The sequence below is a fragment of the Clupea harengus genome, chromosome 11 (assembly GCF_900700415.2).
Source record: "Clupea harengus chromosome 11, Ch_v2.0.2, whole genome shotgun sequence".
NCBI classification, from domain to species: Eukaryota; Metazoa; Chordata; class Actinopteri; order Clupeiformes; family Clupeidae; genus Clupea; species Clupea harengus.
The window spans coordinates 11,958,687-11,980,556 of NC_045162.1; the positions used below are offsets into that span (position 1 = coordinate 11,958,687).

The 21,870-nt window shown below is 46.6% G+C and overlaps 1 protein-coding gene across 13 annotated transcripts in view; it reads left to right on the forward strand.

The window, feature by feature from the left end:
• Positions 1 to 21,870, forward strand: part of LOC105906726 (histone-lysine N-methyltransferase ASH1L-like) — a 30,751-nt gene that overhangs the window by 1,319 nt on the left and 7,562 nt on the right. For 9 of the 13 annotated variants that reach the window (XR_004164594.2, XR_004164596.2, XR_004164595.2 and 6 more), the window contains exons 1-14: positions 19 to 196; positions 3,274 to 3,945; positions 4,828 to 8,656; positions 11,832 to 12,507; positions 13,527 to 13,691; positions 15,094 to 15,188; positions 17,317 to 17,390; positions 18,023 to 18,068; positions 18,328 to 18,439; positions 18,771 to 18,977; positions 19,621 to 19,767; positions 20,597 to 20,699; positions 21,104 to 21,253; positions 21,783 to 21,850. Coding sequence is in view for 9 of the 13 variants with exons in the window: in XM_031575849.2 (XP_031431709.1) it covers positions 3,409 to 3,945; positions 4,828 to 8,656; positions 11,832 to 12,507; positions 13,527 to 13,691; positions 15,094 to 15,188; positions 17,317 to 17,390; positions 18,023 to 18,068; positions 18,328 to 18,439; positions 18,771 to 18,977; positions 19,621 to 19,767; positions 20,597 to 20,699; positions 21,104 to 21,253; positions 21,783 to 21,850 (6,209 nt within the window). In the remaining 4 variants the exon portion in view is untranslated. Of the gene's footprint in view, positions 1 to 18; positions 197 to 3,273; positions 3,946 to 3,983; positions 4,561 to 4,827; positions 8,657 to 11,831; positions 12,508 to 13,526; positions 13,692 to 15,093; positions 15,189 to 17,316; positions 17,391 to 18,022; positions 18,069 to 18,327; positions 18,440 to 18,770; positions 18,978 to 19,620; positions 19,768 to 20,596; positions 20,700 to 21,103; positions 21,254 to 21,782; positions 21,851 to 21,870 lie in introns of those variants that run through there. The other 4 variants (XM_031575853.2, XM_031575850.2, XM_031575854.2 and 1 more) reach the window with 4 other exon arrangements.

Here is a 21,870-nt window from a genome sequence, read left to right on the forward strand (position 1 = left end):
CAATGTACGACCACGCTTTTGATGTAAAACAACTGCGCAAGAGATGGAGAGAGAGAGAGAGAGAGAGAGCGGAGTGGGAGGGAGGAGAGAGTGGTGTTGCACAATGTGTTATATTAATCCACTCTAACGCGGAATGGACTTAAGCTCATACATTCTCTCCCTCATGTGAGCTGTTTTCGTTTATTTGACTGCACGGGTAAGATAACGCTTTCTGAAACTGATGCTATGTCCGGAATTTTGCTTTGATTAGCCTACACGCAGAGTAGACTACGCACTGCAAGTGAAATGGCGTTACTTATTTATAAACGGTAACAGGCAAGCATGGCAAACCTGGATGAGAATTGTGGTTTAACTGAGATACTGAATGCTCAGATGGCCTCAGGTGTTTGTGTTTAAAATGCTCAGTGTTTTGGGGCAGAAGTGTTGTTGTCATACGGGGTAATTGTGTTATCGTTAATGCCGCTAAATATGGGCGATGATGAGATTATTAGGCTTAGTGACAGTGAGTGATCTGACTCATACCCACCCACTCTCAGTCTATTAAAGAAATTAAATGATATCGTTTCTTCTCATTATCCTTCTCGATCAGTCTCTCCCTTCTTTCCATCATCTTGATAGAGTTTATATTCTCTCTCCATTTCATTCGGTTTGGCTAATTACGCATGATCTCCAGCCGTCTGAAATTCAGGTATTATTTAGCTGTACCATCACTTTTTCCCCGAAGTTTTGAGCCTGCGTGCACGTCACCAGATCGGTGTTTTCCTCCGTGTTGTAGTATGTGTTATTGATTGAACCTCAGCTAACCCTGCTGTTCCATTTCCCTTGCCTTCCAGTAGCCATACCTCTCTCTGTCTCCTCTCTGCCTCTATTTTTGGACTTTCTCCCCCCCCCCCATCTATCTAGGTCAATGATGAGGTGGGGATGTGCTTGTCTCACTGCTCAGCTAAAGGGCATCTGCTATTTGCCATTGCAATTGTCGCTATGAGCTAAATGGCTGCCCCCACCACCCCCTTGTAACTACTGTATGCATCTAACATAGGCCCTACTGTATGACTGTCACAGCAGCTCTCTCAGTTTATGGATGATGTGTCTGAGGAGGGGACTGTTCACCTGTATTTTCACTTTCCATTTTAGTGACATGCCGTAGTCTGGTTATCAATCAGATTGTAAAACTCACTGTTCAGGACAGAAAGATTCGGCCACGTAGTGCGCAACTGTCCGTTTTCCCTTAAGAACACAGATCGACACAGTACAGTCTACCTACCTGCATCAAAGTTCATGTTTTGTTGTTGTCGATGCTAGAACTTGTTTGTTGTTACCTGGTTATCAGCCATGGCTGAACTGAAGCCAAACTGAGTAGATTTGCGGTAAGAGGGACTTACTAGGGATGAAAAGGAGGGTGCATTGTGAGCAGTTGAGATCATGATAGGTGGGGAGTTAAGAGAGGACAGAAGAGGAACCAAACAATGAAAACGTTGTCTTTATTTCCCTACGGAGAGCTAAAGAATGCAAGTTTGTAAAAAGTCAGATGTAAGATATTTTGATATGACTCTAGAGACAGGAAGAATGAATGGGTGTGTTTCAGTAGAAAAAAACCCCATTAAACTATGAAGCAGTGAGCGAGAAGGAAGGATAGCGTGTGTGTCTTGGCAGTGTTTTTAACCGGCTCTGGGAAAGATAGAGATAGAGATAAAAACGGGCAGAGCTGTAGAGGGGGAAGAAGTGACTGTGTTGCCTCTGTGGGGTATGTGAAGTCAGCTCGGTGGAATTGCATTTTATCTCATGTCTTATTAGGGATCAGCTATTGCACTCAATTCCACACAGATGAGGCAAAGCTAAAGAACATTTCCAAAGTATGTTTTAGCCTTCTTCCAAAAAACATGATTAACCCTAGTGGAGGGGGGGGGGGGATGAATGAAAGGTTGAAGTAGAGAAAGCATAGTTTTGATTAACAAGTCAGTGCCCAGACTGACCTCCACGTATGGTGCTTTAAAAGAGAGAAGATGAATGGAATCAGTGCTGATTTAACACAGGGGCCAGCTCTGAGAGGTTTGAAAGTCAGTGGAGAATAAGACTGAGTACGTGAGAGAGAGAAAAGAGGGACAGAGGAAGAAAGTGAGAGGAAGTAATGAGAAAAAGAGAGCGGAGAGAACGAGGGAGACAGAGAGTGGGAGGTAGAGTGTGATTGATTGGGGCGAGAGGTTGGTGGCGAGGGAGTCGGAGAGCAGTGAAGTATGGACATGAGGCAAGGTTAGAGCGAGTCGGGGAGAGAGAACAGAGAGAACAGGAAAGGAGAGGAGAGAGTAGGGGAGAGTAGGAGAGAGAGAATAGAGAACAGGAGAGGAGAGGACAGGAGATGAGGGAGGAGGAGAGCAGAGGAGATGAGAGAGGAGGAGAGGACAGGGGAGGAGTGACGAGGAGAGGACAGGGGAGGATTGAGGAAGCGGGCTGACCGGTGTGTAAAAGCCGCAGACAGAGAAAAGTGGGCAGGCAGAAGGGTTCCAGGGGAAAAGAGGCACTTCGGAGCCAGAGTGAAAGTCTCCATCCTCTCCATCCACAGCAAAGGCAGCGGCACTTCCTCACTCCACATGCAGTCCGTAATTGATGCATTTGGCTCGCTGGCTTTTGGAAGTACTCTGTGACATTGACATTGTAAGTTCAGTGTAGATGAGTGTAATTTGTGCAGAGGTAGTGCCCCGGGCTATGGTTGTGTGCACCGGGCTGGGCTGACTCTGTCTTTATTTAGGAAACGGGCTCTGGGTCTGATGGGTCCCTCGGGTTGCGTTATACGCTGAGGTCATCATTCTGAATCATCGGCAGAATGACCTCAGCTTATGCGGGAAAGCACCTGCTTTTTCGGACGAGTCCCAGGAGAGACGTTTTAGGCTGTCGTCCTTCTCACTGAAAAAAATGTGTCAGGTTTTAGTTTCAGAGTAGCTTAACTTTGGGTAGAGATGACCGTATTTTGCCTTTGGTGATATTTTCTGCCCCAGCTACTACAACTGTGTCTTGACCTAATTTAGTGTTGCTGGAAATGTAGGCTACGCAATGCCATATATGTCTACAGTTAATTTCAAATCATCATTTGTTATAGTTGTTTTTACGATCCATCCATTTCCTGAAACAACATAACATTTCCTATGATATTATTGCATGAAGAAACATTGATTGATTGAGAAAAATATTACTAACATCTTTTTGCTTTATTTTTCCTCTTCTTCATCACCAACATCCATCATTTCTTGGAAACCCCAAACATGGACAAAAACAAAGTCATTCATCTTCAATGTATCCCTCTCTGACAATTTCCTCATCATCCCATGAGGCCCCAGCTAGCTTGTCATTGAAAAAGCATCTGTACTCTCTGCCTCATCCATCTCCACCTAGAAAACACATCTAGGTCCAAGAATGAATGGGTGGTCACTCACACGTCCTCCTCTGCCCTTGTTAGAAACCGCACAGGAGTCGCATAAGGGAGCGGACGATCGGGAGCAGGAGATGTCAGGAGGGACTGAGGGAGAAGACGCAACACCGGAGGCCGCCGTTGGGGGCAACAGGTCTGAGGGAGGGCAGGAGTTTTCTGTGAAAGAGGCTGATTATTCCGAGGGTTGTGTCAAACTGAAGATCGGACTTGGGACAAAACGGACGAAGAAGCCTCCCAAGATACTAGAGAACTACGTGTGCCGTCCACATATAAGGACTTCGCTGAGACAAGGACGAGGCAGTGGGAGTGGCAGTCAAGGTGGAAGAAGCGGGGCCAAGAATGAGGTAACAGGAGCTAACCAATCACAGAGCCCGACGAGGGGTAAAGACAGGAAAGATGCCATGATCTTGGACCAGAGCTCCAGTTTGGCATCCACAGCCCTGTCTTGCTCTCCATCGTCAACAGCCCCTGACACATCGGCCACTGCTGCTGAGGCTCCTGTGTCTTTGTCAGCAAAGAGGGTAAGAGTGTGCCTCTTTTAACCCCCCCCCCCCATCACAAATTCTATGCCTTGAATGTAGGATAACAATGATGTAATTGCATCTTTGTGGCCAAATCAGCGAGACCATTAAATCAAGTGTTCACTCATCCACAATGACTCTTGAGTTGGAAACAAAGAGCTGATGCAAAGTGTTCTGTAAATAGTTGCTGTAAACTTCAGGTGGTGTTTCAGAGATGCCTGCAGCCATGAACTTGTGTTTTACACTTCCTTTGAATTTTATGAGTCATAAAAATAACGCACAAATCAAGCATCACAATAAATGTTAGAACCTCTCATTTCTTTTAGGAGCAATTTATAGCCACCAATAGCTGTGTCTCTCCTGAGTCTATTTTTACCTCACTTTCTGTACCTGCTCTCATTTCTCTCTCCCCCTTTCTCTCTCTGTCTGTCTGCCTCCCTTTCTCTCTGTCCTTCTCTCTCTCCTCTCCTCTTTCCACTCTCTGCATGTCTCTAACTGAGCGACCTCATCTGCATTTCTGATGCTTGACTCCTCAGCTCCGTGCTCATTTCTTTTTTAATCTCATTTGGTGTCAGATTGACAGTTCTCAACTTGTCCTCATTGTGAAAATACAAGGTACCATCTCTCTCTCTCTCTCTCTCTCTCTCTCTCTCTCTCTCTCTCTCTCTCTCTCTCTCGCTCTCTCTCTGTCTGTCTCTGTCTCTGTCAGCCTGTCAGTCTTGTGCAAGATGTGTAATTACCACCAAATAGTTTCCTGAATAAAGAGACTTGTGAGGGTAGTGACTCAAAACCCTACTTAAAACTTCCTCTTTGGAATTCATTGTGTGTATAACTTTAATGGTACGATCCTGACCTTGTTTGCATATCTGTATTTCTCTGCAGGCTCCTCCAAAGTTGGCACACAAGGCAGGGATGAAGGACCATTTCTCGGAGGGACCCGCAAAACTAAACCAAAATGGGAATAAGTTACCTGGTTCTGGCAAGACAGATAAGTCCCCTCCTTCGAGTTCTCTATCGCCTACCCCTGCTGCCTCCCCCCCATCCCCTACCAAACAGCACTCCACTGTGCAAGAGGGCGCCAAGGTCACCAACGGGGGTACTCCGAGAGATGAGAAGAGCACTGTCCCCAACCAGGGAAACTCATCTGGCAGTGCCGAGAAGCTCAACAAACGCAATGCCACCTCTAACATCAACCGCTTAAAACAACAGAAAGCCAGGGCTTGCAAACTGCACTCTCTCTCAGATTCTCATGTCTCCTCTGTTGGAAATAGTGCAGCTATTTCTTCCGTACACAATTCATGTTCCAGCCCTGCTCTCTCAGATGCAAGCACCTGTCTTGCTGCATCGAAAGAAACTGGTAATGACCAGGGTAAGCCCTTGCCTTTTTCCCAGGAGGAGACGGTAACTGCAGAGAGAGATGAGGCTGAAGACACGAAAAAAAGCAACTCTCTGTCAGCGACTAACACGGGCACTTCATCAACCATGATGGCAGCAAACAGCAATAAAAGCACCAGTGGTAAAGTGCATTCCCATGCGCTATCCCCGATACCGCCCATAAATTCAGACCAAAGTGATGGACAAGTGCCTGCAGGGGAAATGGACAGCGCCTCCTCCCTGACCAGCCCAACCAGTGGATGTATCACAAATCTGTCCGAAAGAAGCTTTGGATCTGTGCAATGGAAGGATAATAATACAGGCGTAGATAATCCAAAAGACTTGAGTGTAAATAAGCCAACAGTTGCCTCTGAACAAATGAAAGTAGACAGTGCTGGCAGCAAGGGATCCCCGAGTGGCCAGAGCAGGAGGAGTGCTTCTCTGCAGCAGGATTGTGTTATCACTCCGCCGGCTGCCTCCTCAAAATGTCCCTCGCCCGAGCAGGACCGGAGGCCCTTGAAGAAACGCAAAGGCCGCTGTCCCCGTTGGACGAAGACGGTACATCAGGCCCAGATGTTGACACCAGACAAGAGTGCTGGTCTTGAATCCAACAGCACTTCCCCCCAGCAGGTAGTCAAACCGGTGCCGCCCCGTCGGCCAGTTGGCAGACCACCCAAGTGCAGTCAGTTTCCTGTCGCCCAGCCAAAGAAGCGGGGTCGACCGAGGCTGAACCTGAGCAAATCAAATGCACCTGCGTCTGCAGGCTCTCACAAACAGAGCACTTCCCTGACCGGCGTCATGGAGGAGAGGGACACGCCTGCAATGCAGTCCAAGAAGAATGTGACCCCACCAAACACCCTGAAGAGGAAACGGGGGCGTCCAAAGCTTTTATCCTCGGCCACCAGCTCTGGGCACCAGCCTCTGAAGTATCCATCAAATGGAGACACGGTCAGAGTTTCCCAAGAGGCCCTAGAAGGAAATGGACAATCCAGCTCAAAGGGAAGTGGGCAGCTGATGATGAAGTCTATTATTGGTAAGATCAACAAAATGAGGACAAAAAGACGGAAATGGGTCTTAAATCAACTGTTATCAGGACAGGGAGGAGGCGAGAGAGTGGAGTTACCGAGTGGAAAAAAGACAGGAGAGGTGTGTGGCTTAGACCCATCTCCAGTGCCCCCTATACCCTCTCTGGCAACATCCTTTGGTGGTAAACTGGGTCCACAAATCAACGTCAGTAAAAAAGGGACAATCTATATGGGCAAGAGAAGAGGACGCAAGCCAAAAGTGCCAAACGGAGATTCCAAATTCAGCTTCTCTCAAGATTCTTCTCCATCACTGGGTAGCTTTTGCTCCAGCTCGCAGTCAGCCGGAGCCAGTGGTCTTTTCAGCAATCCCTCTTTCAAAAACCAAAGTGCCATTGCCCTGAATCAATCAAAACAACTCTTTTCCCACACGTCCTCTTCCCCGGGTGCTTCCCTTTTTCAAAACACTTCCTCTTTCTTGGCCCCTTCTCAGAAGAAGTCATCATCTTACAGGGAACAGCACCAGCTACGCCATGACCGCAAAACGTCATTGTCTTCATCCCCTCTGTCTATGTCCTCACTAAACGAACTCAAAGACACCCCTCTGTCCCCCCTGAGCGAGACCCACAGCCAGGAGACATTGCCGAGCGACAGCAGTGCTGGTACTGACAACAGCATGTCGGACTGGGTGGACAGAGCAGCAGGAGGCAAGGGTGCCGGGGGGGCGACCCCAGGAAGAGGCACGGCAAGTCTCACCTCAGAGGCCTGGTGCTCCAGGTGGACATTTGGGGTCACCCCTCATAGGAGTCGTGAGAGATCTGCTCCCGCCCACTCCAGCATGGCGACGGGACCTGCTGCCTACCCCCGGCCCCAGCCATCAAGGTCCCCTCCCCCCGTAGGGGGTCAGCCGCAGAAGCACAAACACAAGTGTAAGGGCAGGGTCCACAGCTGCTCCAGCTACAAGCTCAAGGGCCAGAAACACAGGTGCAAGAGGAAGTACCTGCAGCTGAAAGCCAGCAGGCAAGACCCGGACTTCATGGTTGAGGTTGAGAAGCTGATGGTACGGCTCAGCAACATTCACTTGGTCCACCAGCGGAGTGTGCCTGAGACTGTGCTGGACAGCGAGGGGAGTGGTGGCGGCGGGGGAAACAGCATTGGAGCCAGCAGACACTCCCACACCCACCACTGCATCCCGCAGAACTTGCTGCCCACCATCTTCCAAATCAACTTCAGTGGGTACTACTCCCCACATCTGGCATGCCCGTACGACTCTCTGCACTACGTCAGGAAGCCGGAACTGAAGAAGAAGCACTCCGGACATCCTCCCAAGTTCAGAGAGGTGTCTCCGACTGATGTCTCACTTTTACAGGGTCTTGGGTTCCCTCTCTCCCACACTGGGTACTATCGAGCACCCCATCGAATCCCGTACACCCCCCCTGTGGGGTTAGGGTATTATAAGCGCCACCCCTCCAGTGAAGGCCTTTACACACAGCCAGAACATTCATCCCCCTTCTCCTCTCACCCCTCATACCCACACCCTCACCACTCCTACCCCCTGTACATGCATCCATCGAAGCTACACAAGAAGAAGCACAAGTTAATGAGACAGGATTGTGGGGGAGAGGGAGTGAGATCGCCTGTGATGTATCCTGGGTTCTCCTCGGAGTCTGCCTACCGCTGGGCCAGTGAGTACAAGCGTAAACACAGGCACAGACACGGGGACCGTAGCGTGGAGGAGAGAGAGGAAGAGAGAGGGGGTGAGTGTGATGTTGCTGGCGGCACTGACAAAACGGAAACAAGAAATCCAGATTTTAAAGAGATGATGGGTTCTCAGTGGCGACACAGGTACGGGTCCGCAGTGAACCGTAATTTCATTCCATCATCCCTCGCCCCCTCCTTCTCCTCGCCCTCCTTAACCGAGAGTTGTGTGTTTAAAGAAGCTACTCTTAACTGGATGGGATCCTCAAAGTCATTACATCAAGCCAGTGGAGACAGGCAAGGCTTCCCCCACAAGCCTTGGCTGAGAAGTGGAGTGTACCCAAGCCCCAGTTCGGATCAGGCAGAAGGGAAAGCCGGGGACTCCTCACCCGGGTCAGAGAGTGAGGAAGACCCCGAATCATCACCAGCGAGGACCGACTCAGTGCCTGCCCTTTCCCGTCCTCACCACGTTAACCTGTTCACAAACGCCTTCAGCCAAGGGACAGGCGCCAGGTTTGGCAGCTTGTCGGCGAGCAGCAGCAGCACAGGAGGGATCTCGGAGCTAAGCAGAACGAACCGGAGAGATCAACCTACTCCGTCTAAAAGCAGGGAGACAGGTGAGCCCGTTCTGCCGGCAGTCTGGGTATTTATACCATGCTGTGCTTTCGTGAAGCTGTGAAATTGTGTCCAGTAAACGTCCACAAGATCCATGACATGAGATGTTTAGGCGTGGGTGTCCTGCAAGCATGTTAAAATGGAGGGTGGTTTCCTCACAGAAATATTGTGTATCATTTATGCCATAATTCTGTTGTGCTTGGCATGATGTGGGAGTAATGCAGTCCTTCTGCGCCCCACTGTTTTATTAGTTATGAGGAGGCTGTGGATGCTGTAATTTTCCAGTTGTTTTCATAAAGATAGTCAGGGAGATGGTTACAGACTTACAATACCACTGTCTTTTTCAGCATGAAAGGTTTTAAATAATTTTAAAACACATGAGTTTTAAATCACATGAGTAAAGATGTGACCAATAATATAATCTTTTACATTGCTTCATATGTATAATTCTAGCCTTATGAACTAATCTTTATTTGTCAATTTAAGTCAACAAGTCAGTTTCAATTCATACACTTCCCTATTTTATTGATAAAACAGCAGAGAAGAGGCTAGTGTGAATTGCCTCCCTCCACTCTTTCAGGCGTAGTCTGAAGCAGGCTGTGATGTTATCAGGGTTAGTGTGACCTGAGTGTGTGTCCCCCACTGGGCTTGGAGAGAGTAGTGACAGCTACTGTGACGCCCTCAGCCATACACCAGCCACACACTTCTGAAGAGAGGTGCTGTTGAGTAGTAGTAGTAGTAGTAGTAGTAGTAGTAGTAGTGTGTGTGTGTGTGTGTGTGTGTGTGTGTGTGTGTGTGTGTGTGTGTGTGTGTGTGTAAAGGGATCAGAAAGTGCCTGTAATCTAAATGAGGAGGTGTGTGTGTGTGTGTGTGTGTGTGTAGAAGATTTGCTGTTTGAAACTTTACGGTGCACTGCTGCACAGAAGGGTGTGTTTTTAGAGAGTGAGTGCTTTCACCAATCTCAGAATATACTGCAGCGCCTTAATCACTCGGTTGATGGCAGTCATTTGTTAGTTGAAGTTTTGGGCGGTAGCCAAGCCACTTCCACTAACCAGGTACATGTGCTCTGAATCTGACCCAGTGTTTGAAGATGCATCTCAGAGACAACGAGAGGAAAAGATACTGGATAGCAGTTAATTCAGGCTTGGGTACAGTGTAGACCTGCGTGGCGGATGACTTAAAGCTAGCTTCACATTCCTATCAGGTCTTTGGCCTGGGTTAAGGAATTATGTAAGATGGACGCTGTTTGACACTCTGCTGAAGGCCTGCAAGTTAATCTTCATGCGATCATAGGAATGATTTTAAAAGAGCACATACATGCTCACACACACACACACGAAAATACACAGCACCACTTCAGTCACTTAGGATATGATTTGAGGCAGCCATATTAGTGTGTTTTGGGATAGTATCCGTGCCAGTGTGAGTGTCTATCAGGAGTGTTTCAGCTTTGTGCGTTCACACAATACAATGACCTGCCTTTACACTCGCAGCTTTTAGCTGTGACCTGGCACAGACACGGACTCCCCACGGTAAACGCACCACAAGACCTATAAAATACAGGATTATGAATAATATACTTACTGTCGCAAGCCAGCCAAAATATGCCTTTTTAAAAGCCTGGCATGGTTGTGCGTGTGTGTGTGCCGAGCCAAGACACATCAGTGTGTTTGAGTTGGAAAGGACGAACGCAAGAAGAGTGGGCAGTCTTCGGAGAGAAGGAAATGTGGTGGAGAGAGAAGAAAGAGAGCGAGAGAGAAAAAGAGGGAGTGAGAGGAAAGAGAGAACGAGAGAAATTTGTGGATGGAAATGTACAATTGAAATTTAATCTGGGGAAGAAGAAGAAGAAGAGGAAAATGGAGAGAAGAGAGGAGAGGCAGGAGAGGGCCAGAGGGGAGAGATGATGAGAAAAAGAAAAGCAAAAAAGCAGGAGAAAAAGAGAGAAAGAGTAGGGGAGTCAAGACAGTGGGAGAGAGAAGGACAGAGAGAATGTTGCTTTTGAGAGGGACAGAATATTTTTGGCACGGACACATAAGCTAACTGAAATCATATGTGCCTGAAGTCCCCCTCCCCCTCTCTCCACACACACACACACACACACCCGTTACCTTATCATCACACACACACACACCTCCTGTCCCTGTCACAAAACACAGCACGCACACACACATAAGACAGGCATATTGATTATGTAACATGGTTTCCTGTTGCCTGATTGAGGTTGATAAAAAGGATATGGGTTTTACACAGGAAATTGGTGTAACTCGTGTGTGTTGGAGGCGCAAAAGTGCACTGCTATTTATGCGAGAAGCTTAAGTGTGCAGTGCTGAAGACGACTGCACTGACGGTACTGAAGATACTTTTCAGTGGGTTATCCATGCTGTTTCTAATTATTTATGCTAAAAAAAGAGGTTAGTTCAGAAAACTGGCTGCTTTTTTCATTAACTCATCTCTGTGTCTCTCGCTCATATACACCGACGAGTGTTCTTTTTTCTCGTTCTCTCCTTCTTTTTACTGTCGTTTCTCCAACAGCATGTCTTCCTCTTTTTCATCTCCTGACTTTTTTCTTTCTGTCTCCTCCCTCCCTTTTCTTTCTTTCTCTTTTTTCTCTGTCAATCTGTCCTTTTTTTCTCTCTCTCTTCTCCTGGGATAAAGTCAGTAAGATTGATGACTCTCCCTTTCCCAAGCAGTTCTGAGTTTGTATAAATGTAATACCCATCAGGCTTTGCTCTGGGCTCCCCGCTGGCTTCTCCTGGGCGCTGTAAAAATGTGGTATTTTATCATTCTTGTGCAGTAGGTCACTCTGTTTGTGAGAGCAGTGCTGGGGATCGCATGCAATGGCATTGACTTCTACCAAGCCTGATACTCTAATGGACTTGAATGTATTGTTAAAAACTGAGTTACTGTTTGCACCAGTGGAGACGACTGCAGTCCTGATAGTGTGATAACACGGTGATGAGCTGTTGGCAGCTGGTGTGTAATTAGTTATAGCAGACCGCAGACTACAGAGCAAACTCCTGCGGAATGGTCTTGGACAGTAGAACACATAGAATTTGTACATGAAGAAAAATACTTTTCAGTAACCACTGGACGACTCTCTGTGCTTTTTCCTCTTTCTTTCTTTCTTTCTTTCTTTCTTTCTTTCTGTCTTTCTCTCTTTCTTTCTCTCTGTGTCAGGGAGGAAAGCGAGCCCAGATTCTGACTCAGCTGAAGTTCCAGAGAATGGGGTTCACTTCCAGCACCGTGTCCAGCACCGGAGCCTCTCTCTCCTCTACAGGCATGCCCACCGATACTCATCCCTCCCTGGGCAGTCCTTGCTGCCTGCACCCCCTGCCGCTGGAAGTCTCAAAGGGAGAAGACTGTCCAGTTGCAGACAGATGGGCCGAAACGCAGGCTTCCCAGGAGCCCTGACTGAGTTCGCCCAGTCTCCTTCCCCCTATGGGTCTAGACCCCGGGCCAGTTCTGAGTGCAGCACTAGGTCCAGTAAGTCCAGCCTGAACCACCTCAACAAGATTCTGCGCGCCAAGAAGATGCAGAGGCAGGCCGTGACGGGCAACAACGTAGTGAAGAAGAGAGGTCCCGGACGACCTAGGAAATACCCGCTTCCCTCCCCCTCCCCTCCTCCCGCCGACACAACCACACAGGACCCCCACCCCAAAGATGCAGCAAGAGGAGGAGGTGTGGTGGAGGAGGCTGGTCAGGGCCCGTTCAAACGAAGGAAGAAGAGGAGGTGCTATGAGAGGGGAGAAGCGGAGGACAGAGAGGAGCAAAAGAGGCATGAAGAGGACAGACGAATGAGAGGAGGAGGGAAGAAGGCCGAGTTTCCTCAGACGGAGCATCTCTCCAGCAGGAGGTTAGATATTATAGACCAAACAACAGCTGATCCTGGATCAGCCCTGAAACAGCCCTAACTGGGCTGGATCAGGGCCCTGTTTCCCAACAGCATCATAAGCCTGAGTAGTTTGTAGAATCCTTCTTACAAATCATCTTACATTTGCAGAACATTTCCTGAAAGCATTGTAAGTTAACTAACGTAAGTACTTGAAAATGTATGTAGGCAGCTAAGAGATTCTGAACAGCGAATTGGCAAAATTATTAAATGAGACATTTGCATTCGTTGTTACTGATTCCATTTGTCTAAGCTTATCTTTTTCACTCTTTTGGAAAGGGGGTGGGATATATAGCTTGCATTCACTAGGACCTAGGCCTAGCTCACAGGTTGGTGCAGAAAGTGGAAGAGATTGGGGGAAGTTCAATCAGAGAGAAAAAAATAATATTGAAAATATGAGATAACTGTGTATCTGTGTAGAGATTGTCAGAGTCTTATACCATATTTTCAGACCCTTATAATAACATTAACGAGCCTGTCAGTAGCTAAAACAAGTGTTTTGCTTTGACAAGCATGCTTGCTCCATAGGATTCCATTGAATAGCCGTTTTGTGGTTGCCGGTTTTAGCATTCTAACCCAATTCTAGACCGATTTTAGTTGTTTTTGTCCCTAGTAAAAATTGGGAAAGATCTAAAAAATAGGGCCCAGGTTGTACATTTGTAAAATCACTCGTAGAGAAAACTCGTTACTGCTCAATAAGTCTCATTGTTATTGGGAAATGGGGCCCAGGGCTAGATGCCTCTGTACACCAAGCTGCTGTCTGAGATTCATTTCAGTGCACGACTGTTCAATAAAGCCACAGTGCGACTGACAAATGTTTACCACTAATTAATGTGCCGCCCCACACACTGGGGTGGTTGTACTTAGAACCACAGACTAGACATCTGTGTACTGTTATATATCTCACTCTCACTGTTCATATTCACATGAAGAAAATGACCTCTATCCTACTATATAGTTTATGTTTCTCCTCTGTTTTCCAGTTTAGAGGGTGGAAAGCTAAAAAGTCAAACTTCCATTGGTTCAGTCCCATCTAACCAAGTCCCACCCACACAGTCTGACAGCCAATGGGAGAGTAGAATGCCACAGCCCCCAATGAAGAAGTTTGAGAGGGCGGGTCTATACTCCGATGTATACAAGACTGAAGAGTAAGTGATGAGTCACGCATTAGCACACCCGACACATGTGGGTCATGTAAACAGTCACAGGATGGTCACCATGACACCCACAGACAATCACAGGGGTGCCTAATCTCACGGACGGGCAGCAAGCAAAGTCCGTCACGCATTAACTAAAACTATCGTGTGGAGTGTGCGAGCATTCCACTGACCCACCCATGTTTGTGCTTAGGATCTTGCTCACGGTATTAAATTAGCAAAATGATTTTGCCAGATAATTAAATTAGCTTTAGTTCATGCTCAGCGGACTTCGCTTGTTGCTCACTGCCTGTCAATGAAATTGGGGTCCCAGATGGTCACACATTAGCACTCACACTGACAACCACAGGATGGTCTCCATCAGCACTAACACTGACACATCAGTCACAGGTGGGAAGACAGAAAATGGTTTGGAACACGATACTATACTGTTTAGATAAATATAACACAACGAACAACAATAAAATGTAAACAGAGTCTCATATTTGTGCAGAACAGTTGGTGATCTGAGGTTAAACTCCTGCATTCAGAAAAGCAAGCACTAGCAAAACAAACCTCAAATTTACCATGTCATTCTAATTCAGATTATGAAGAGTCACAGGAATTAGGGGAGACCCACAGAATTAGGGAAGACCCACAGAATTAGGGGAGACCCACAGAATTAGAGGAGGCCCACAGAACTAGAGGAGGCCCACAGAACTAGAGGAGGCCCACAGAACTAGACATGATTAATGAATAATGGAATATGCCCATTTTACGCTCTTCTAATTCTATTTGCTGAAGCGTCTGACTCTAGAATGGCTGTATGCCAGATCATTCCGGAGCTGTTTAGGTAAACATGTACTTGCCAAAACAGTGAACAGACTGGAGATCACTTGAAATGTTTGTGTATTTTATATGGGTCTTTATTTCCCAAACAAATGTATCTTTGGGACACATCATGTAATTGTGCATCGTGAATTACTCCAGTTATCCATCACTAGTATAGCAAATGACCATTATATATGATTAGTGTAACCTCTAAAGCCCAGTATAATGATTTCATACATACTTCACAGCAGTTCATCAGAGTCACCCCTGCAGCTGAATACATAATAGTGTGTTCTGCCTTGACAGTTTTTGTCACATAATTGAATTACAGTAATTAAAGATCACTCATATATGGAAATTGCTCAGACATAGACTGCAGGACGTAAAATACCTAATAAAGTCTTAAATGTCTTCCTTAGGTATTCTGGTGAGAACTAGTTGATACTTATAAATCCCTTTGCAGACATGTGGATGCTGACACAGTGATTTTATATAGTGAAGAGTGATAGAGGTATCGACACTGATGTTCTTCATCCCTGTGTAAGTTCATCCTCCTCCTCCTCGTCCTTCTCCTGCTGTATAGCCCGGAGTCACAGCTACGGCAGCTGAGCAGGGACACTCTGGAGTACATCCCCGGCGAGCACGAGCATGGCCTGATGCCTGCCCCCATACACGTGGGTGAGTCTCTCACTTCTTTTCAATGCAGAGCAAATGGTTTGGGCAGGCCTGCCAGAGAGTAGTCTTCCAGACTAGATCAGGGCCAGATTTGTTTCAAAGTTGACTGCTTGCTGACCAAGTTCAACCAAGCTCTGAATGTTAAACCAAGCTCTGAAAGTTCAACCAAACTCTGAATTTTAAACCAAGCTCTGTTTCTAGGTAGCTAAAGTAAAGCTACTTTCAGACCATTGCAGACAATGGAAAATCCAACACTGTTTTGCCACCGACTCCATTTGTCAGTGTTGTTGCTACCTGATACTTAGTAACACAGTAACACCTCTCTGTGTCCAGCCATGGGCCATCCGGGCTGGGGGGGGGGGGGGGGGGGGGGGGGTGAAGGTACTGAAGGTACTGGGGTGAAGGTACTGTGGGTGGGTGTGTGGGAGAGAGAGGGGATGGAGGTGCTATGGTGATGGAGGTGCCTTGGGGATGGAGTTGCTCTAGTGATGGGGGGATAGTGTTTCTGGAACAGTGTGTGCGTGTGTTGCCGTGTGTATGTGAGAGAGAGAGAGAGATAGATCATGTGTGTTTAGTGTGCTGTGGGCGGCTTTACATGATATTTGAGGCTGTGAATACTGCCTGTTTTGTGGTGCAGTGACATGTTTTGTGGGAGCCAGGGGTTGAGGCGGCGGCGGTGGCGGCCGTGAAGAAGCTGTTTTCCATCTGAGGAGTTTAATGGGCTTCAGCAGAAGGGATTTAGATAAAAGAGTGCTTCAGGGATGACTCAGACAACTCCAGTGACTTAAAGACGGATCTCAGAGTCAAACGAGGTTCATCGAAGGGACAGGGAGGGTGTGTGTGTGTGTGTGTGTGTGTGTGTGTGTGTGTGTCTGACTGTGTGTGTGTCTGTGTGTGAGTGAGTGTGTGTGTGTTTGTGTGTGAGATAGAGAGAGAAGGGGGGAGAGTGTGTGTGTCTGTTTGTGTAAGAGTGCATGTATGTATGTGTAGTGTGTAGTGTAGAGTGATTTTTATCTGAGAGAGTGTGTGTGTGTGTGTGTGTTCGTGTGTGTGTGTGTGTGTGAAAAAGAGAGTTAAAGCATGAGCAACTTGACAGAGAGTTGGCAGGGAAAGACGGGCTGTGGTAATAGAATGTAATTTGGAGAAAGGGAGAGGGAGAGATGGAACAGAGTAGAAAACAACTGGAAAGCAGGAAATTGGAAAATTTGTATTTATCGAGAGTGCCCAAGTATAGCTTTCACTGCCGTCCCCACCAATATGTCCTAATGCCCGTGTGTGTGTGTACTCAGAAAAGTACTTCAGGCAGCGTGTGTGTGAGAGAGTAATAGCAAGACTGGTATCAGTATCAGTAAATACATGGGGAATCACCTCTTAAAGACACAAGGTATGACCCCTGATGGTAATTTTTGTACCGCAGACTTCAGACAGGAAGATGGTGTTCAATCAGGAAACACGTTTATTACAAATCCACTGTGCACAACAGGAGACAGGCAAGCTCACAGGAAAACCTCTGCATCTTGCGTCCTAAGCTCAGACTCATTGCTTGTCTGGTTACAGTATCCCACCAGAATGACAGGAGAGGGTATTAATGGGCTCATCTTACATGGGCCACACTGAGTCAGAAGAATCACCAGGCTACCCTAATCAGTGTTATCCTGGCAATTTAGGTCAGATGTCTAATGACGCAGAGAAAGTGCTGAAATACACACACAGTCCCAAAAACATTCCATTCTCTTTATCTCTGAGAACACAGAGGGCCATAGACACACACAGGAACAGAGTCACACATACATCAGGAACAGTGTCATACATGGCAGGAGTTAGATACACTCAGGAATTCTTCTACTCAACCTTAATTTGAATGTAGGAAACATAAAGACTTAAACTACATATTATTATACAATTTTAAAATATTAATTCTGATTTGCAACTCCTCCACCCCCCTTCTCTCTCTCTCTCCCTCTCTCTCTCACATCTCTTTCTCTGCCATTCGGTCTCTGTTGCTTCATCTTCCTCACTGTCTGTTGTTCTCAGTCCGCCTCTCTCCCCCTAACTCTGTCTGTGTCTCTGTGGGTTTGTGTGTGTGTGTGTGTGTGTGTGTGTGTGTGTGTGTGTGTGGTTGCGCGTGTAGGAAAGTACCTGAGGCTCAAGCGCATTGACTTCCAGCTCCCCTACGACATCCAGTGGCTCTGGAAACACAATCAGGTACTTGTTATCGCCATGGTTACTGGAGTGGGTGTTGTTGTTATTCTAGGGGAATGGGGGTCTTGACTTAGGGTCCTGTGGTTATGGAAAGGGTGCTGGGTGATGTGTGTGTCTGAGTGTGTGGGGGACTTTGGGAAAGGGGGGGTGCAAGTCAAACAAGAGAGGCATTTGTAGAGCTGTGAGTTAAAAATAGAACATTTCATCAAAAAGCTCTTATGCAAATTGTAAAAACCACCCAGATATGAAAGGTTTGGCAGTTTCAGCCCAGACATGCCAGATCTGATGTTTGACGATCTGTTGTTTGATCATTTACTTTTATATAATTGAATTATTTATAAATATATAATTTAATAGTCTTCAGTGTTTCACAAATAAATATTGGGCTGGCTAAGCAGCTGAAATAGACACATCTTGAGAAGATTTCCTGACTCTGTACCTGGGCTGGTTTTACCCCAGTACATGAAGTGTCAGCGTGCCTTTGAACCTGCCTCTGTGTGTGTGTGTGTGTGTGTGTGGTGTGTGTGGTGTGTGTGGTGTGTGTGGTGTGTGTGGTGTGTGTGTGTGTGTGTGTGTGTGTGTGTGTGTGTGTGTGTGTGTGTGTGTGTGCGTGTACATGTGTGTGTCTGCCTCAGCTTCACAGGAAACCTGATCCCCCAGCATACAGGAAAATCACCTCCAGTGAGTCCCTAAACTCAGCCTTTACTATTGCGTGTATGTCTGTGTCTGTGTCTGTGTCTGTGTCTGTGTGTTTGCACATATGTGCTTGTGCTTGTGTCTTTGTCTCTGTGTGTGTGTGTGTGTGTGTGTCTGTGTGCTATGTTTACACATAATCACGTATGAAGAGGGAATGTTATCAAATTAAATTATCTGCATGTCATGTTCAACCCTCTCTCTCTCCCTCTGACTCTTCCTCTCCCTCTCTATCTGTCTTTTTGAGATGTGTTTGTTGATGTCAAGCCCATCTCCGAACAGACGGCCACTCAGTGTGCCTGTAAGCCTCTGGAAACCAGCGCTGAAAAAGGGTGTGTGGATGGTGACTGCCTCAACAGGTAGAGAAAACACACACACACATACGTGTAACTGATAATAATAGTAATACGAGGCGGAATTGTGGTCCTACTCTAACACAAACAAATACACACACACACATATACACAAACATACACACACACACACACAAACAGGACTACAGAGAGTAGTTAGAAGAGCTTGATTTGATAAAGTGCATGTATTGTTTGGAGAAAAAAAACACCAATCTAGTATGTTTTTGTATGACCCTACTGTAATCATTATCCACGACTGATAACCACGCGTGCTTTTGACCTGCTACATGTTTTTGTCTGACTACCTTTGCTGTGTGGTGGCTGCTTTGGCTTCCAGGCGGATGTGTGTGGAGTGTGTGCCAAGCCTGTGCCCCTGTGGTGAGCAGTGCGGTAACCAGGCCCTCCAGAGGCGGCAGGGCGTACGGGGGTTGGAGCGCTGCAGGGGCCGGGGCACAGGGTGGGCACTCCGCACCCCCCTGCCCCTCAGGCCAGGCCAGCTCATCTCAGAGTACCTGGGAGAGGTGGTCAGCCAGCAAGAGTTCAGGTAAGAGATAGACACAGAGTAAAGGGAGAAAGAGAGACAGGGAAAGAGAGAGATAAGGGGAAGAGAGAAACAGAAAGAGAAAGAAAGAGTAAGAGAAACAGAGAAAGCACAGGAGAGCGAGAAGGAGAGAGGGGGATATTTTTATTGCACCATATTACAGTATCCCCTCACTAGAAGTCCAGACTGACCAGCTGTGACAAGTGGGAGGAAGAAAGAGCTGGGAAGGAAGGAGGGGATATTTAGGGAGGAAGTGCAGAAGTAGGGTACTGGAAGTGAAAGAAGGTCATTTTGGAAAAGAAGGACAGGGGACATGGTTGAAGGAGTAGGGGAGAGAAAAGGAGAGCAGCGAGAGGAGAGGACAAATGGAGGGGTGGGAATCGTCACGTGACGTGCCGAAAGGTGGAGGTCCCTAGTGATGTGGGCTTTGAGAGTATAGGAGCCTTTAGCACCCGTTTATTAGCGCACTTCCAATACTAACTAACTGAAGAGTGTGTGTGTGTGTGTCTGGGTGTATGTCTGCGTGTGTGTGTGTGTGTGTGTGGGTGTATGTCTGCGTGTGTGTGGGTGTGTGGGTGGGTGTGTGTGTGTGTGTGTGTGTGTGTGTGTGTGTGTGTGTGTGTACGTGTATGTCTGCCATACCCAGGAGGCGAATGACTGCCCGTCACTATGGCCCCAACCCTCAGTACAGTCTGACTCTTAGTGGAGGCATGGTGATTGACAGCCATCGAATGGGCAATGAGGCTCGCTTCATCCAGCACAGCTGTAAACCCAACTGTGAGGTGCAGAAGTGGTGAGTTTAACAACAGCAAACTGCTGCAGGTGGTGAGATTGACAACCTTAGACAAACATTATTTAAAACTGGAGTTTAACTGGAGTTGAGATCAGGTTAAAGACTACTTTTAACTGATTGTTATAGCCACAAGTTATTACTCAGTAGGATAATCAGTAATTTGCCTGTGATGTCCATTATTGTAACATGGTACTATAATTTGTTATTATTTTATTTTATTAATACTGAATTACAAAACATTAAATAGTTTAAATAGTTTTATAGAGGAAACACAGATAAAAAATAAAATAAAACCTGTTGAATCTGTTATAACCCTGTCACAACATGTAAAAGTAAAAGGGTGTGCAAAAAACTCTGAAATGGCTCTGAACCTGATCACAGTGGCTCAATAACAGTAATGTGATGGCAGTGACAAGGTAACAGTGACACAATAAGAGTTATGAGATGGCATTGCCCTGCTAACAGTGACATAATAAATATGACAATGTAATAATAACAGATCTGAGATGACAGTGACATAAGTCACATGATACAGTTCTTTGATGATAGTGACAAGCCTGATGACAGCAGTCACATGATAACTGTTCTTTGATGATAGTCACAAAGCTGTGATGACAGCAGTCACATGATAACTGTTCTTTGATGATAGTGACAAGCTTGTGACGACAGTCACATTTGAACTGTTATTAATGACAGTGACAAGCCTGTGATGACAGTCACATGATAACTGTTCTTTGATGATAGTGACAAGCTTGTGACGACAGTCACATTTGAACTGTTATTAATGACAGTGACATGATGATATGCATCTGTCTGTGTCCTTGCTCAGGTCAGTGAATGGCATCTATCGGCTTGGTGTGTTTGCCCTGAGACACATCAGCAGTGGAGTAGAACTCACACTCAACTACAGCACACACCAGGCAGAGGGCCAGGTGAGTGGCATACAAATGTGACACACATATATACATGCTCCCTCCCTCTCTCTCTCTCTCTCTCTCACACACACACACACACACACACACACACACACACACACACACACAAACACACACTCACACACTATCTGTTTAACTCAAATACACATTCACATTTAAACCACACTCAAACACACACTCTTTTATAAGCAGAAATACCCTGGGACACACACACACACACGCGCATGCACACACACAAACGCATGCATTCCCATAAGCAAATATTTACTGATATAAACAGACATCGGCCTACATTATTTCAACAAAAGAAACAAGGAATCAATGCACACGCACACACACACAGTCATGCATACACACACTCACACCACCATGTTTCATTGTGTGTGTCTTCTCCCCGGCAGGTGTGTAAGTACAGCATGGACGAGTGTGAGAGTCCAAGAGATGACCTGGTGCAGCCTGTGATGCCTAGTAACCAGCAGCAGAGAGACGAGGGAGGAAACACACTCCTGCAGAGACCAGCAGACACAGACACACAAACAAGCAGAAAACAGGTGAGAAACCCACAGAAAGACACACACACACCATACACACACACACACTAGTAGAAAACAGGTGAGAAACCCACAGAAAGACACACACACACACACACACACACACACACTAGTAGAAAACAGGTGAGAAACCCACAGAAAGACACACACACACACACACAGACACACACCAACAGAAAACATGACACTTTCTCTCTCTCACACACACATACGCACACACATCAATTTTAGAATAACCTTCCTAAAATAGATTTCTGTTTCAAAATAGACATCAAAACAACATATGATGCATCTTTCAGTTTGTTGATCTGTCTTTGTGAGACGGTTGAACCTTTTTACTCTTAGTTGGTCTCAGTTTTTATGCTCAGTTGAGAATGCAGTACCTGCTCTGAACTCCAGGGGCAGTAAAAGGCATTTCTAAAATCTCCCTAATAAGACAATGTTATGCCATAAAGAGTCATTTCAGAGCACTTAGATATGATCATATGCATCATGCAGTCCCTGCATCTCTCTGTCCCGTGTGCTGTAGGAGTCATCGGCTGGCAGTTCCAGGTGTTCTCCCTGTCTGAAAATGAAGGCCTTGTCCAGCAGGGACAGGTAGGGACTCACACCCTTAC